This window comes from Daphnia magna, linkage group LG4 (genome assembly GCF_020631705.1).
Source record: "Daphnia magna isolate NIES linkage group LG4, ASM2063170v1.1, whole genome shotgun sequence".
NCBI classification, from domain to species: domain Eukaryota; kingdom Metazoa; phylum Arthropoda; class Branchiopoda; order Diplostraca; family Daphniidae; genus Daphnia; species Daphnia magna.
The window spans coordinates 12562616-12580337 of record NC_059185.1 but is presented as its reverse complement, the minus strand read 5'-3'; the positions used below and the strand labels follow the sequence as shown (position 1 = coordinate 12580337).

The following is a 17722-nucleotide window of genomic DNA, read 5'->3' as shown; positions in this document are numbered from 1 at the left end:
TTTAGCGTGAACGTCACACATCTCTTCAAGGCCGTTGTGAGTGATCGACGTGTGTTTTTACGAATACGAAACTGAACGTTGAAGAAAACCATAAGATAGAAGTTCTATGCCTTTAGATTTTCTGTCCTTAGTGTTGCCACCGTGAACTTCTGAAAAGAAATAACATTTGGCGTCCTTCAAATTGTCACGTAGAAAACAAACCCTATCTCCTGAAATGTAGTGGAAAGACGCAGCTTGTTTTACGACATAGTCAGCTGTTTTCCTTCGAATTGTACTCTGCTTGGCTTTCAGTTTTATAGCGGGCGTGTTTTCGATGCAACAGTAGATTATCAACCGCCACATCCTCGTTGCTTTTTTGTACATTGAGTCCGAAAGAAAATAGAAAGCTTTTAATGAGCTGGACAGTTCCAACCCTTTATTTTGCGTCCTCAAAAATAACATTTGAATCTTCCCGCGTATGCCAACCGTCAAGTTACCCGCTAATGCTCACCTTCTTTCTTCTTTTTTCTTTTCAGACTGGCAGCAGCGAGTGAATCTCGAAATGGTGCAGCACGTTGGACATTACGTTAAGATGCTGCGATGTTAGTCAGTGGAGAAGTTCATCCGGCCTGGATTGGGTATCGTCACGGACTCTAAAATATGAAAGGTAATTTTTCTCAGTAGCAAAAACCCTTACACTGGTGATGAAGTCATTTATTTTAATACTAGATGAACAATTGAACATCCCTATGTGCGTGTGCAGAACACGTAAAACAGTGTAAGGCATTCATAGTGGACAGCGGGATGGAGTAAGGAAAATTTCAAAGTACCACCTAGTTTCAGTGTTCATTGACAATTATTCATACAGGATTACGGACCAGTCGTCATTGCAGCAATTTAATCAGCCAATAAGTTGGGTCTTTTGAAATATTCTTGTAGATAATAGATGCGATTTGGCCGCAATCTTCTATCGGTAAGTTACGTTTAGAGTTTAAGTTATCCTTCTTCCAGATCAATTCCAATATTGCGATAGTACCCAGCTGCACGGCAAGTACTTCTCCGTGCAATTTCGGTTTGAAGATCCAGAAGTGTTGTGAAGACCTCTTGCACTCTTTCAAGAGGATATCTTTATTGCTGGCTCGATGGATGACGTAATGCGTCGGAAATCGCTCCAACGACCAGTAAGTTTCCACGTTCGTTTTAAAAATGACAAAGGAATGATGCGAAAGCAATCCAATACGTTCTATGATGGAGCACAAGATGACATACAAACCAATTAAATATCCAGCTAGAAATGAAACGAAGAAAAAGAATATTTGGAAGGATGTTTCTGATTGGAAAATAATCTTTACTATCAAAAGTAATAAAAATGGTAAGTTAATAAGCACAAACACAGACATAATAATGGCTTCTAAAATAACGCATTTTAACCGTGCCGCAGTATAAAGCTGAAACTGAGATAAAGTATCTGAAGCGCTTAAACGTTGCACTTTACAAAAAAATGTATCCACGCTCATGTGGCAACAACTTGCTGAGGATCGGGGTTGATCGGCAGCCTCATCAAAATAAACTTGATCATCACTTTTGACAATTCGCATCACGAACATGGTAAACATCGTTTAAACAATCTTTCCTCCAAATGTAATTGATTAATTCATCGATTGTTTTCTTCCCGCCTTGGATCGTTTTATTCGGTAGAATGTTTGTCCACGGACTTAGTCCAGTCGTCCGTTTCTCTCTTTGGTACATGTCACGAACACTCTCGAGGTCCCTCGAGCGTTGAATCGTGATGCGTTCCATGTTTATCTCGATCGACCACCACCATTTCATCGTTTCTATTACGACGAACGAGTGATAAAACTTAGCGTTTGTTAACTGCCACCTACAGAGAGGATTGCTGTAAAGGTAAGCATGTTGAATCTCTTCTTCCATGTTCGTTCCATGTCCGTCCGTTAAGTTTAACAGTTTTATATCAAATTCTTTATCCGTAATGCAATGGCCACCTGTATCTGGTTCATCCGCCCTAGGATCAAAGTGCAATTGGCAAGTGTAATTGCTACCGGTACTTTTGCGCTGCGACATCGTCTCTCGATGTTGTGGTGGTGAATTCACGCACTTGGAAAACAAATGAAAATTGCCACTGTAATTTTTACCCTTTTTAATGAAGTCGTGCCACTCAACTTGGATAAATTCCATTGAAATGAAGAGGATAAAGAGTGAGGGTGTTGACGAAATGGTGGACAAGTAAGAACCGTCTAGCCACTTAATCAACTACATTAATGACCTACCATGGGCACCGCCGTTCAAAGCTATCCTGACCTGTTTTTTTTATCGAATTCTTGGCCCCGGCTATTGCTGCCAGCCCATAGATAAGTTGGTTTACTATTCATTTATTTGCACGCAACGTACGAGTGATATCAAGAAAAATGCGCAGTAACGCTAAAGCAATTGAGCCAGACGCGTGAGCTGAAGAAAATGTCACAACCAACACAGTGCGCCGTACCGGAGACGCCCGGGCAGCTGGACCATAAAACACCAAAGCGCCTTGAGCATCAAAATTGGACTAAATTTCTTGTTCACGTAAAGTACGAGGATTACAGCATATCTGCGATCTTTGCTTCAGATCCGCAATTCACTAGCACAGAGGTAAATTCATTTATTTACATTCACGTAATACAATCACGTCTTATACGAATCGCTTTCATTACAGGGGAATGTGAGCTTCAAAAATCAGTGTTTCATGCCCAATGAACGCTCACATTTCATCATTCCAAATACAATCGTTGCGAGCGTTTCGGCATTTGGGAGTCAGTTTTGGATTCATTCAGATTGCCTGATTGAAGCGAGTCATAAACCTTGACATAAGCAACAACGCCCCATTTTATTTGCTGTTGCGACACTCCTTCGAGATAAAAGAAAGTTCTCCCCTACCCACTCCCCACACGTCTATGTCTTCAGGATCGAAAAGGACATTCAGATAAGTCGAAGCAAAGGGAAAGGGGAGAGCAAATGATCCATGATGGCTGCCATAGCAAACCCTTACTCCTTTTTTTTTACAAAGCGTCATACAGACGCGAGGATTGTCGCCATCGGGACTTGACAGCACTTCACTTCAGCGTGCATTTTGCCCGTCTTTCAACGCCTCATCAGTGATGCTTTGTGTTTGCAGTGGAAGATTTCATCACCAACCACAACATCCTCATTACAGTTGTTGGCAGTGAACTAGTGAACTGAAATTTTCAAAAAAGGTAAGCATTCTCTCGTCTTCTGAAACTGAGGCAGTTACTTAAGGCAAACAGGTGACACGTTTGGTAGTTTCCTATTAGGTAAGTTAGGGAAAAGGGAAGGGAGAGAAAGGAAATCCAAAATGGCCGACCATTTGCTAGTTTCTCCCCTTCAAACGTCAGCTATTGGAAAGGGAGGATTGAAAAAAGTTCATTTAATTCTGGTGCTTCTCACTAGTTGTGTGTTTACGTTTTGATCGCCGCCTGGCCGATACTCTTCCGTGTGTTGCTGTTTCTCATTTGTTTAAATGCTTGAACGGGTTCAGAAGTCAAATTATGTATATTTAAAGGTATTGACAAAATAAAGCATTTTCCTAGGAGATGAGCTTTTTAATCGAGGTCATACTCTTTAGATGTTAAACAAATGTCACATTACATGTAATCCAAGAGTTTCTTTCATTTCCTATTTGCTTGTAACAGAGGAGAACAATTGCAGAACAGAGAGAGATTGTTCTGGTTTCCGGTCACCATTCTAATGTTGTTGTGGTGATTTATTGGGCTGGATTGCTCAACTAGAATCCTTGCTGGCTGATTAAATTCGTGGTTTGAGCCACAAAATAGGAGTGCTTCCATCCCATAGAATTCACTGTTGGGATGTTAACCAGATACGTTAGAACCTTTGCATTAGGGCCAGTGGTGTTATTTATCGAAGACATGGCCAGTTCCCTGACCACAACCGCCTTTACAGTGGCAATGTAAGATGTCGTAACGTCCTAGCCCGCAGTACGGAGTTCCAGCTGTGCCATCACGACAACAGCAATCGGTTTTCCTTGTAGCAAGTAACAACAATCAGCATAAATTAACCATCAGTCCTTTGTCCACACGTCATCGCAAGAATAGCGAAAACAACAGAGATGCCGCACGTAAGTGTTATGTTTGACATGTTTCAATCTGCCGGGCATACAACTAATAGAATATCTATAAATTACATTTTGGATCAAGTTTTGAAGTTTCAAGTTTGTTTTTGTTTTTTTGGGTCGAAAAGGAATAAATTTGGCATCGCTGTTGGCTTTTTTACATGTAAGGACAGTAAGGACAGAAGAAAACAAGAGATCATTCATCTTGGTGATTTCGACCTGTTCGTGTTTTCATGGTCGTGACGATTCTGTGTTTACTCAATGCTCTAATTCTGTACTTGTAATTTCTGTTTATACTTGGATAAGGGTACAGTGTGAGTTATCAATTCGACTAGTGCTAGAGTTCTCTGTCTTGTAGTGGCAATGTCATGTGTCTTAACAGATGCTGCATTTATTGTGAAAAAAATATATTGCGAACGACGTCGTCGATGGATTGGTGCTGAACAATCTGTAGACTAGCTCAATGCTCCTTCACCCAGTTCACCATGTACGTTTTTATTAACAAGTGAAAAAAGAAAAGACTAAACGATCAGCTGATTTCCATTCGGTGGTGTTGATGGCAGGAGTGCAAAAACCACAAAGTAACCACCTATTGTAAACCGAACGTCTGTCGATGGCTGTGCTGTGTTTAAATAAAAGAAATACTCTATTCCAATTTCGGGTGAGTTGTTAGATATTTTCTCCTTTGTTTGCCTGTGTAATTGCATTGTGAGTTAGGAGAAACCCCTAAAACCTTGTCGACTCCCAGTCTTTCGGCTGTGAGATTTGCTATTCCAATCGTTTCCGTTTTCCTTCCTTTATTTTTTGTTCCTTTATTTTTTGAAGAGACCAACTCTCTTAAAATGTACTTTTAAAAAAGCATTAGATCAACAATTGCTCAGATACGTCCCAGCCTTTCAGTATGTTCTTCTATTGTCACGTTTCCATATGTTGGCGCCATTTGTGCTGCCATCGCAATAGAGTGGGAGGCCATTGTTGTCATTTCTTTGATCTTACCAGTTGATGTGACAAGCAGAGTCATAGCTCATAGTAAAAATTTGCACCAGTTCTTTTTTTTTTTTAAGATTATGGCTTTTCTTCTTTATTGACAGCTGATAAACTCTTTTCTCTCAGATATGTTCATGACGAAAGGATAAACGAGCTTATGAAAGTAAAGCTGATTTGAATTCTTGTAAATGTTCCTCTAAGCAGTCAATTTATAAAGGATGCGAGCGGTGATTACAGAATATGCCGAACGATTGTTATCAATCAGGAAAATTAAATTAATGTCGTAAATATTGCACGATTTTGGTTGGATGCGCGTCATAATCCCGGTTCATTGTGTATGCAATAATGCCACCATCAGTCGAAAATCATCCTGCTTGTTTAAAGTTCATTATATCAAGGATCGCCCAATAGATGTAGATCGAGAAGCTGATAAGTAAGTAATTAATTATTTTGTACTTTAGGTACTCCCTTGCAGTCGGTTGAAAATTTGTCAAGTGCCAACTGTATGACGGGATTTTGGTAGTCGGCATGGATGATTTCATTTGCCACAAAGTAGTCATCCAAAATATGTGAAGTATAAATGTGATATAATTGTGTTTCGAATAAATATTGTGAATTGCTCTAAATATTGTTCTTATCGCCATTAGATGTTAAAAAATATATATTTCATCATCAAACTTGAAAACAATTTTCCATTACTTTTCACTGTGTCTACGTGTTATATTATTTTTATTCCGAGTGTTGACATTTGTCTTTCATTCACAAAGGGGCGTTGTCCTTAAATAGTCCCGACTTGTAGCTCACCACATGTCCACTTGGAGTGGGCTACCTGGCAGACCTTCAAACGATACATTGTCTAGTTGCCAAGGTAGCTAAGACGCATTCGCCAGACCACCACGTGGCCACTTGGAATGGGGTGCTTGGGCAGGGATCTGGGAGATACACCGTCAAGTTCCCAGGGCAGCTGAGCCGGGTTCCCCAGACCACCACGCCATCACTTGGAGTGGGGACAATGATCTGGGAGCTACACTGTCAAGTTCTCAGGCCATCGCCTGTCCGTTGTGCCATGGATGGCCCATGAATCCTCAAGTCGTTACTCGAAAGAAAATTTTTAGGCTCTAGGTGGATTTTGTGTTATGATGAAGAAAAATACCTTTATTGTATGTGAGAAGTAGCTCAGTGGTAGAGCACCGGCAAGGTAAATCAAAGGTCTAAGGATCTAATCCTAGATAGACAATTTCGCAATAAATTTGCTATTTTTTGCTTAAATTTGTGTTTTAGAAGAAATATTTAGGAAAATAAAAAATATAATTTTTTTTGAAAAATCCGGCTGAAAAATTTTCGCAGAAAAAATTTTCACTAAAAAAGATTCCGCCGAAAAAAATTCCGCCGAAAAATTTTCACCGGAAAAAATTCCGCCGAAAAAATTTTCGCCGGAAAAAATTCCGCCGAAAAATTTTCACCGGTAAAAAATTACGCCGAAAAAATTTTTCCTCTGATAAAATTCCGCCGAAAAAATTTCCGCAGAAAAAATAAAGTAAACAATAAAAAAAAACAAAAATAAAAAAAAGTTATATGGATTATAATAAGTCAAATAAAATTCAATTTAAAGCTTTATATTATCAACTGAAATGTTCATTTAAAAATCATAATCAGTTAGTGTGGGCAAAACAATTTCAGTCAACAGATCCGTCATCAGATATACTCGTGGTATTCCAAATAGAAGGCAAAAAAGAAATTTGACAACTCTTAAGAACAAGTTTCGACGTAAATATCTTGAAAACCAATAACCCACTGATAACATGGAAATGGAAGTAATTTCCATGTTCATATAACGATTATCATTTCCATATTTTCTAACGACTTTCCCACAGATTTATCACAAATAAAGGTGAAACAAAGCCACAGAAAATGACAGCTGCACTGTTGAATTTATGAAAATTAATTTACATTGGAAAACAAAAAATCTCCCAATTTTCAATATGGTTAAATCTCGTTGTCTTTGACGTCATTTTCAGTATTTCTACTATGGCGAATGCAGAATGAAATAGACGAAGCTTAGTACTGTTGAAAAAAATAAGCAAATTAGCACCAAAAAATTTATACCAAATTTACCACATAAAATCCCTCGGTTGCTCGTAGAAATTTCGATCAGAACCGAAACACCATCGACGGATGACAATTCTACTAGCTAACAAAACCCAAAAAAGAAAAATGTTACTATTAATCAGCAATCTACCATATTGATTGCCAAAATTATATTAAAAACACCACCATAAATCAGCCACCACGGAATACAACATGATCAGGATCCCAACCAAACATGTCCATATGCTAGCCAAATTTTCCAGTCATCCTGCCTAATAACAGTTATTAATATAAACAAATAAATGAATGTTGACTGACACCTACCCGGCACTAATGCTCCACTTGTCACATTTAAACCATGTTCACTGCAGAAAAACACAGTAATATCTACAGATGAACAGCAACTTTCCATCTGCCCAACCCAATAGTTAGTTCTACCTTGCGTGAAGTTGGTTGCCCACCTCATTGTAAAACACTTCACAATCTTAAACCACATAAGCTGGAACAATGAACATCTGTTCACATGGCATATTTTGAGATTTAACCTAAAGAAAAAATTAAACACTTAAATTCCACAATTGAACAACCACCACAGGGTGTAACATGGTCAACGCTCATGACAAACCAGCATAATAGACCTTGTCAAAACAGTTATCATGTCTGATAATTATCGAATAGAATACATAGAAGCTGGTAAAAATAGATGGCTGGTACATACATAAACTAGTAAATGGAACTTGATAAAGTTATAACCTTAACAAGCTTTCTTTCCTAACAGAGAAACAAAAATTACATTCACATCATGCCTGCAATGAGTCAACCCACAGTAGCAAAGTAATACAATAAAAAACAATGGTCCACCAAGCAACAGGATGTATCTGTAAAGAAGACAGGAATTTACATGAGCTGAATAAACACTGAAATAAACAACTTACACCTTAGCAATCTTACCTTCATCAGAACACCAGAGTGAAAAATTAAAGATTCACTAAGCACACCTTATGCTAAATTGAAAGAAACAGGTGTATAGCACAAAAATGACATTAACACAAGAAGTTCATGGTTGATATACTAAAATTATCCATTCTTTAAGTAGATTCAAATCAAACATTGAAAAGATATGAACGCTTAATAGTAAGTTACCATGTAAGGAGTATCACCAGGCTACTTTACCATCAAATAGTGGTCCAACATGTTGATAAATTGACTCAAATTTGAATTTAATCATGCCAAAACCATTAACAATTTACTTCTAATACAATAAAGTGTTAATCCTAGAAAACAGACTTAATAGTCATCCTTAAACATTCTAAACTATGTACATGCAGTAACTGTAACCAACTAAACATAGCCTCATGGACAGCATGTGCAAGCAGGAAAAATTCTGTTGAAATGCTTTGTTATCCATGGTCACCCTACTTTTTAACAATTTTCCAAATTATTTAATAATACAAAAAACATAAGTAATTATTAACTTGAACCCAAATATTTTAATATTGACTATCACATTACCTCAAACAAAAGCGCCTTTCATGAGCACACATTCAAAAATTCACTTGCCAAGAAAAGATTTTAATGAGCCAAGAGTGATTAATGTTGAGCGAATATGCCCAGCACAATCTAGAAAATTGAATATGACTTCGACTTCCTTGGCCAACAACATACAATCTGTCGAAATGCAAACTAGAACCTACGGTAATCCTAGCTAGGAATGAATATCTTAGTTTGTAAACTGACTACAGATAACACGTTAATTTGAATAATACGTTTCTAAGAAAAGGAGAAATGAGAATTTTTACCAACACATTCTAGTACAGTAAACTAAAACCAACAAAAACTCCAATACAATAAAAACCTTAAAATTCGACTACGCAAATACTTACAACCACCATCGTCAATAGACAACATCGAAAATGCCTGCAGTTTTGGTGCATGGCTTTATATAGGTTCTCTTCCATGATCGACAGGCGGCGAGTACAAGCTTTGTTTTTCCACCGCGCGATGACACTGTTGTTGCTTGTATTTTCGTCACTTTTGTTGCATCTTAAAAGAAAGGATATGGCAGCTAGGAGTCTAGGACGATGTTGAACTCTCATACTTAAAAGTTTAGCATCCTAACAGGAAAAATGTCAGCTTATTATTTTTTGTTCTTTTTTACCTTTTATCTCATTCGAAAAAAAAAATGAATTCGTTGTAAGGGGCAGTGAACAATAAACAAGTTTCAGGGGAGGAATCGGGGTAAAAATCAAGGTAAGCATGGTAGAAAGGGGGCACTATCGGGGTTTTTAATCGGGGCATACGATCCGATTTCTTTTGGTGTAATTAACTACACCCAATCGATTATGTCCGAGTTCAATCGATTGCAGTCGGGATTGAAACCCACGATTACAGACCCTGTTTGAAGTCCGTCGGAATGAGATGCGAAAATTTGACCGCCCCTCACTATGCTGAAATATCGTGAGACATTTTATTAATTTTTTCCCCATTACAGAATGGCTTTCGCCTTAATCGTAAAAATGCAAAACAGTTGAATGAGGAAGTTGAAACCGCTCGCTTTGGGGGTGCAAGAAGACCCGACGATCCCGTTCGAAGTTGAACGAGTCAACATCACAAGAATTTATGGATTTCAAATTGGGCAAATTTACGGCGCCAAGAGCAGAAACGATTTTCTTCACATTTACCGGGACACGCTCGTCTCCTTGGTCCCTCCATACATTTGCCACGGCCAGGTTTTTTCAGTTGCTATTGAACGGCCCGAAGGTTGGAAAAGCTTTCTATGCGAAAACCCCTACAATACAACATCTAGAATAAAAAAAGGTGAATTTTTAATAAAGATTTCGGCAAATTCCAATGTTGTGTTGCCGAGGACTAGCCACCGTCTGATCGGGGCCCCTGCGGTCCCTCTTTTGCATTAGTCGCTTTATAACAGCGCTCGAAATTTGTTAGAATTCTGCTTCAAGCCAATCATTAAAAAAAAAAAAAATTCCTGCTTCTTGGTTATCCCAGCTACTAAAAAAGCACTGACGAACAACCTATAACAGACGAAGAACGGCGTGTTGGAACGAAATTCGATTTTGGAACCTACTCGAAGGACGACTGTAATTACACACTGCTCTTATCCTGTCCCGAGTCTCGACCACACTGGCGACACATCTACCAGTCAAAATATATTTATAAAAAGAAACGCGTGCACAAATTTCAAGGACGCGCTTTTTATGATTTTTCGGGAAACATTCGGCGTTCCAGACCCACTCCCAATGTCGGCACAAAGTTCATAGTAATTCTGAAAACCAAGAAAAATATATCAGGAATCCATCTCAATAGTAGTGTCACACGTTTATTCAATCAAACGCTACAAAAAAAAAAAAAAAAATATATGTAGAACACGGTGAAAAACGGAAGTGACGAAAAAAATAAACGAATTTCGGCATTTTATAATTACGTTTTTTCCTGATGCAAAGTTACGTCACATTTTGTATAGGAACACTGAGGAGTTGATGGCAGCCTTTTACCTTGTTTCAGTTTCCCTTTTTCCCTTTCCTTTTTGTTCGAATTCTCAGACAGAGTTCCGACAAATGATGAAAACACGAACTAAACACTAAAGAAAACGAGGAGAAGAAGAAGAGGGAGGGAAAGAAATAGAAAGCCATTTGGAAAATGCTTGGCCCCCTCTGGCGCTGGAAAATGCTTTAAAATGGGTGGAGCTTGAACAAAATAGAATTGAGGCCAAAATACTAAAAAGGCCCGTTGTGCGCAAACTCACCGCCAGTCGAGCTGTCACTATCACCACAGACTACAAAGTCTTCGTAGTCTGTCCTATCACGCTCACCATTTTACACGACTCACGGCTATTGGAAGCAGAAAAAACAATCCCGACAGTGAATTGTGGCCTCAATAGCATTATTTCTTCGTTTTCAATTGAGGAATATTAAGTGGAAAGCAGAGCCAAGGTAAACCTCTTTCGAAAATTAAAATTAGATTCTAAAAATTCAACTAAATTGTTCCTTCTTTTGTCGATGCCGGAAAAGGGCGTGCCCGTGACGTGGTCTGCCGTTCTCTTTCTCGTGTTGTACCAGTCGTCTACAATTCGACCTTGTAAACAAGAAAAACAGTCGAAAATCGAGTGAAACTTTAAGCAACGCACGTTAAAGATCGTCACTGCAACTTTCCACGGATTAACAGGTACACAGTAAAATATCATTATCTGCATTGGACTTGACATTGATTCGATGATTTACAGATAATCTGGTAATCTCAAATCGATTCTGATTGGCAAGTCAACGTTGTCCAGCATCAAATTACGTGTTTTCCCGTTCGGCAAACTTCTGATTTCACCGCTCTTACGTCCAACTCAACTGAAAATGGACTCGCCATCATCTTCAATTCTTGCTGGAAATGTACACGACATTCAGTTGGATCACAAAAATGTTATGTAAGATTCTTTTTTCTTGTTTTCATCCGAAAAATTTATGTCGATAATGATTTTTTTTAAAATATCTTTGCCATGTTTAAAGGTACTATGCATTTGAAAGGTGTGATGCCTCGTTAGCTCAGCTGTTCTTGAAGTCCGATGACCCAAAAAAATACAACGGACCGATTCCACATCATATTGATGCTTTGCTTCAATTAGCTTCTGGTCTCGAACAAATTCATTCCAAGAATTTAGTTCCCGGAGACATCCAACCAGAAAATGTCCTGATCTCGGTAGGATCTGCTGGCAAAGATGAGACAACTCTCAGATGGGCAAACGTTGGACAAACCAGAAACGTCAGTGTACAAGGAAAAGGGAAAACACATCAACTCGGGGTAAATAATGCGTGGTTAGCTCCTGAGTTGCTGTTGCTTAAACTAAACAGCAACGTAAAAGAAAACAATTACAAAGAGACAGCCAAGAGCGACATCTTTTCACTAGGACTCGTTTTTGGAAGTCTGTTCTTGAACGGTGAACATCTCTACGGATCCATGGAAAATGAAAATGAAATTCCCCAAAATATAATTAAAGGAAATCCCATCAACATGCAAAGTAATTCCTCATATAGACAAGAATTCCTTTTTTTCTTTTTCTTTTTAATGAATAGATCTTGACTCAATTTTAGAAATCGATGGCAAATTACGCGACTGTTACGAGAATGACCTATTGAAAAAAATGTTGGAAAACAACCCTGACAAAAGGATGACATCAACACAAGTGGTCGACCAATTAAAATCGATCAAAGATAAGGTATAACAAATTGAATGTTAGTCAAACATCCATCTTTACAAAATTCAATTTATACACTTTAGATTGCTGGAAAAGAAAAAGAATTGCTTGAATTGTGTGGGCGTGACAATCGATTGGATCTAACGGAAAAAATTAAAAAATTGATTCAGTTTGGAATTAATCTGAACGCAAAGGACAACGGTGGAAGGAATGCGCTCCATCTTATGTGTCGAAACTATTCCAGCCCAAAATTAACCGACGCTATTCAACTTCTCATCGAAAACAAAACCGACGTGAATGCAAAGGACAACGATGGATTGAATGCAATTCACTTTTTGTGTCGATATCATTCAAGCCAAAACTTAATTAAAGCAATTCAAATCTTGATTCAATTCGGAATCGACGCGATAGCAACGACCAACGATGGATCAAATGCGCTCCATTATTTGTATCGATATAATTCAAATCCTAATTTACTCGACGCAATTAAAATTTTTACCAATCTCGGATTGGATCTGATGACAGAGGACAACAACGGATGGAGTGCGTTATATTATTTGCATAACAAAGATAAGAAGGAAATGAAAGTTTTGATCGACCGCGATGCTCAACTTGGGCAAGGTGCCTTTGCTACGGTATTTAAAGGAAAGTTTGGAGGTCGTGAAGTCGCAGTAAAAAGAGTTGAATTACGCCATGTCGACGAAAGAGAAGAAGAAGCAATGCTCAAGTTAGAACATCCAAATATCGTCAAACTTCTTCACTTTGAAAAGGACAACGACTTTATGTAACATATTTTTTATCATTTCTAATAACAACATAATTTCAAAATTGATTTTTTGTTTTCGTTAATGTGTTCAAGGTACTACGCATTGGAATTATGTGTCGCTTCTTTAGATCAACTGTTTTTGGAGTCGGATAATCCTAAAAAATACGAAGGACCCATACCACGTCAAATCAAAGTTTTTTCCCAATTAGCTAAAGGACTGGAACACATCCATTCGAAGAAATTAATTCATCGAGACATTAAACCGTGTAACATCCTCATCATGAAAAGTCCTGGCAAAAATGAAAAGATAATAATCAAATGGTCTGATTTTGGAATGGCCAAATCCGTCAATGAAAAGGGATTACACTCGTGGTCTGGAGTGAAAGGAACCAGAACTTGGTACGCACCCGAAGTGCTGGAAAAGCTCATCATAGAAGAAAAGGCGAAAAACGAAGAGTTTTGGGGCACCGTCCAGAGTGATGTGTTTGTCCTGGGACTCGTTTTCGGTTATCTTTTCTTGAAGGGAGAACATCTTTACGGTTCCAGCGAAAAAGAAATTCACAAAAACATAATTGAAAAAAATCCGGTGAATATGAAAAGTAATTCCCAATTTAATCCCATAACCTTTTTATTTTTATTAATAAAGAGTTTGTTGCTTTATTATAGAAATTAATGGTGAATTGCGCAAATATTATGAGGATGACTTACTAAGGAAAATGTTGGAACACGACCCGAAAAAAAGAATAACTTCGAAAGAAGTCGTCAAACAACTGGAATCCATCAACAATAAGGTAATATTATATATTATGTCCTAAATTAGGAAGAAACAACCTAATCGTTAATTTGTCCAATCTAGCTCACTGAAAAAGAAGAAGAATTGCGTAAACTATGTGCCTATGACAAATCGTCTGATCTAATAGAAAAAATCAACGACTTAATCCAACTGGGAATTGATGTTAATGCAAAGGACAACTTAGGACGGAATGCGTTCCATCGTTTGTGTGAGAACAATTTAAACTCGAATTTAAACGACGCTATTCAACTCTTAATCCACGAGGGAATTGATGTCTATGCAAAGGACAACGATGGACGGAATGCGCGCCATTTTTTGTGTCGATTCAATTCAAACTCGAATTTAATCGGCGCAATTAAACGCTTCATCGAACTGAGAATTAATATCAATGCAAAGGACAAATATGGACAGAATGCACTCCATTATTTGTGTCTATACAAATCAAATTCGAATTTACTCGACGCAATTCCACTCTTAATCCAAATGGGAATTGATGTCAATGAAAAGGACAAATATGGACGGAATGCGCTCCATTATTTGTGTAAATTCTATTCAAAATCGAATTTAACCGACGCAATTCAACTCTTAACCCAACTGGGAATTGATGTCAATGCAAAGGACGAAGATGGACGGAATGCGCTCCAATATTTGTGTCAATACAATTCATACTCGAATGTAATTGACGCAATTCCACTCTTAATCCGCGAGGGAATTGATATCAATGCAAAGTACGGGAATGGACAGAATGCGCTCCATTATTTGTGTCTATACAAATCAAATTCGAATTTACTCGACGCAATTCCACTCTTAATCCAACTGGGAATTAATGTCAATGCAAAGGACGAAGATGGACAGAATGCGCTCCATTATTTGTGTCGATTAAATTCAAACTCGAATTTAATCGACGCAATGCGACTCTTAATCCAACTGGGAATTGATGTCAATGCAAAGGATGAAAAATATGGATGGAATGCGCTCCATTTTTTGTGTCGATATAATTCAAACTCGAATTTAACCGACGCAATTCGACTCTTCATCCAACTGGGAATTGATGTCAATTCAAAGGACAACGATGGAGAGAATGCGCTCCATTTTTTGTGTCGATTCAATTCAAACTCGAATTTAACCGACGCAATTCGACTCTTAATCCAACTGGGAATTGATGTCAATGCAAAGAGCAACTTTGGAAGGAATGCGCTCCATTATTTGTGTGAGAAAAATTCAAACTCGAATTTAATTGACGCCATTCAACTCTTAATCCAACTGGGAATTGATGTCAATGCAAAGGACAACGATGGACGGAATGTGCTCCATTTGTTGTGTTGTAACAATTCAAACTCGAATTTAATTGACGCCATTCAACTCTTAATCCAACTGGGAATTGATGTCAATGCAAAGGACAACGATGGACGGAATGTGCTCCATTTGTTGTGTTGTAACAATTCAAACTCGAATTTAATTGACGCCATTCAACTCTTAATCCAACTGGGAATTGATGTCAATGCAAAGAGCAACTTTGGAAGGAATGCGCTCCATTATTTGTGTTTGAAGAATTCAAACTCGAATTTAATTGACGCCATTCAACTCTTAATCCAACTGGGAATTGATGTCAATGCAAAGGACAACGATGGAAAGAATGCGCTCCATTGTTTGTGTTGGGAGAATTCAAACTCGAATACAATCGACGCAATTCGACTCCTCATCCAACTGAGAATTCCTGTTGTATCCGGTGGCCACGATGCGCGCTTTATTTTACGCTTTTTCAATAAAACAGAACACAATGACGAAATCCTAAAACTACTGGACGAAGCAGCTCTCGTTTGAACCCTGACTCGTTGCTGGGCGATGCAATCCGCTTAGCCGACAGTGAAATTAAAATAAGGCGATTGTCTCATACTCGAAATCTTTAACCCCTAAAATTGTCAAATTTCTCGCTTTCTTGGCTGTAACACACCGACTGATTGACTGTTCCTTTCAAAAATACAAAAATGTGACTGAGTCGCCATGTTGTCAATTCATTATCCCTTTAGCCAAGTTGAATGCAACTCATTCGACCACTTTTAAATTCCTCGAGTGGTAAAATAGAAGAGTAAAAGTGAAGTGAAATCGAGTGGAAAGCACCAAACGTTGCCTTGTTGCAAACCGCATGTGCGTAAAATAGAAAATGATAGAATTAACGAGAATATCCAGATGAGAATTACAAAGATGCTGTTTTACGATTGATGAAATTTTCTTCGTCCACTAAGGGGCAAATAAAAAAAACTTTTTCATATGGACAACCACAAGAAAAAATAAAGAAACAAACAAACAAAATTTAAAATGTTGCAAGGCCATTCAACACTTATCGTTGGTTTAAAACTCAATGCTAATTTACAGACTGATTTTCCATAAAATGACAGTGAAACAAAACAAAAATAAAAATGGCTTAAGTGAAGTGTCCGCGGTGCGTGACTTAATTAAATAGCCCAGCTATTTGATAATTCAAATGTTTAAAACCCCCATATTATTAAATCCTGACCACGTCTGGCCATTTGTTTTTAGCCTAATTTTGGGCTTCTAAATAATTGATTTGTTGATTTATTAAAAGAGCAGACGTCTATCGTGAAAATGACAATTCCACTGCCGTGACCTTCAAAAGTTTAGGACAACAAGAGATTCTAATTGGGAAAAAGCTAATCTTTGATCTTACCCCATTTCTAAATTAAAAACACGTCGGCGTTCTTGGTCAGATCGAATACGATGTCAACAATAGCCCCTTCCCACTCTATGACACGATCAAATCAGAAATGGCGCTAAAATGGCGAAATGTGTCCAGAGAAGAAGATACTGAAAGTCGAGGCCGATGATTTGTGATATTCAGGTCATTCTTGAAGTGCATCATTTGCAAGTATTTCACATAAATCAATGGAAGGAAAAAACCCAAAACGATTGCAATTTGAATAGGGGGTCAAGATTTGAGGCGCTTCTCAAAAGTCAAATTGCAATGAAAAAAAAAAAAAAAAAAAACAAATGTCTAAAAACTGACCTGGAAATGGAGAAGAGGAGAGAGGACTTATGTCGCCTTGCAAACGTTTGAGGCAGGATGGGAAAGTCGAAATGTGCCGATGGCGCAGCCAACCACAAATTAACTGGAACACCCTGGGCGATTAGGTGGGGCTGCTGCATTCCCGCCAAATGACAATCAGCTGATCGTTTTGCCGTTGCTGTTCTTCCCTGCTCTTCTTCTTAAGTAATTGCTGATTGCTGAACTGGATGAATAAAAGCCAGTCAATAGATTATTCAGCACCTCAAGTAACACTTGATACATCACCGGATTTCAACACTTAACTGTTGTAGCCGAATACGGCTGAAAACTTTTGTAATAAACACTTAAACCAATTAATTTAAGCAGAGAGCCATGCAGAAACGACAAGCCACAGCCAGATTGGATGTCGGTCACAATGGATATGATGACTTGATGAAATAATGAGCGCCAACTTTTCGCTCCCCCTAGGAGTGGGGGTGGGGGGGAGTAGATTTTAGTTTTCCTTGGGGGAGGGGGCAGGTCCTGACCTTGTGATGGCGACCGATGGATGGGGAAAGGCCATAGAAGACGAACAATCAATTCAGTTTGAGTCAATTGAAATGCTGTCAATGAAGTGGAGGAACTCGTGAGAACTCGTTAGCCAATGGAAATCGTCGGAATTTTGCCAATTCTGCACGATACGCCTCATTCGAAACATAAAAAAAAAGACAGGGATAGTTGCTGGTGGAGGTTAGAGACAGCTG

The 17722-nt window shown here is 38.3% G+C and overlaps 2 protein-coding genes and 1 long non-coding RNA gene across 32 annotated transcripts in view; 2 read left to right on the top strand and 1 right to left on the bottom strand.

The window, feature by feature from the left end:
• Positions 1-17722, top strand: part of LOC116933250 (speckle-type POZ protein-like B) — a 64308-nt gene that overhangs the window by 22364 nt on the left and 24222 nt on the right. The window contains exons 4-12 of one of the 17 annotated variants that reach the window (XR_006644733.1): positions 516-646; positions 709-788; positions 848-1351; positions 1421-1587; positions 1678-2625; positions 2690-3227; positions 3892-4126; positions 4249-4781; positions 5569-5784. The exons of 2 other annotated variants lie outside the window; for them this stretch is intronic. The gene's annotated coding sequence lies outside the window, so the exon portion shown is untranslated. 14 more of the 17 variants (XR_006644727.1, XR_006644729.1, XR_006644730.1 and 11 more) reach the window with 14 other exon arrangements.
• On the bottom strand, positions 6708-17413 carry LOC116935056. Of its 13 annotated transcripts, none has more exons than XR_006644828.1 (7): positions 16980-17413; positions 10708-11287; positions 10281-10478; positions 7634-10227; positions 7520-7560; positions 7382-7467; positions 6708-7298 (listed from the first exon to the last, which is right to left on the bottom strand). It is a non-coding gene; the product is annotated as an uncharacterized LOC116935056 (long non-coding RNA). The 13 variants fall into 13 exon arrangements; XR_006644830.1 differs by having other exon boundaries at positions 7382-7463; XR_006644825.1 differs by having other exon boundaries at positions 6708-7133; positions 7223-7298; positions 7382-10227.
• Positions 11004-15952, top strand: LOC116931963. 2 transcript variants are annotated; one of them, XM_045171692.1, is made up of 9 exons: positions 11004-11145; positions 11224-11377; positions 11436-11627; positions 11710-12218; positions 12292-12416; positions 12479-13179; positions 13255-13760; positions 13828-13952; positions 14018-15952. In XM_045171692.1, the coding sequence occupies exons 3-9, from the start codon at positions 11557-11559 to the stop codon at positions 15776-15778; spliced, it is 3798 nt and encodes a 1265-aa protein (XP_045027627.1). In that variant the 5' UTR covers positions 11004-11145; positions 11224-11377; positions 11436-11556; the 3' UTR covers positions 15779-15952. The 2 variants fall into 2 exon arrangements, with proteins under 2 accessions (XP_045027627.1, XP_045027625.1); XM_045171690.1 differs by having other exon boundaries at positions 12274-12416.

Excerpts from the sequence above, each read along its gene's own strand:
- LOC116931963 (XM_045171690.1), top strand. The coding sequence starts at position 11,557 with ATGGACTCGCCATCATCTTCAATTCTTGCTGGAAATGTACACGACATT. Across the intron at positions 12,219-12,273 it reads AAATCCCATCAACATGCAAA|ATCTTGACTCAATTTTAGAA; the intron begins GTAATTCCTCAT and ends TTTAATGAATAG. Across the intron at positions 13,761-13,827 it reads AAATCCGGTGAATATGAAAA|AAATTAATGGTGAATTGCGC; the intron begins GTAATTCCCAAT and ends GCTTTATTATAG.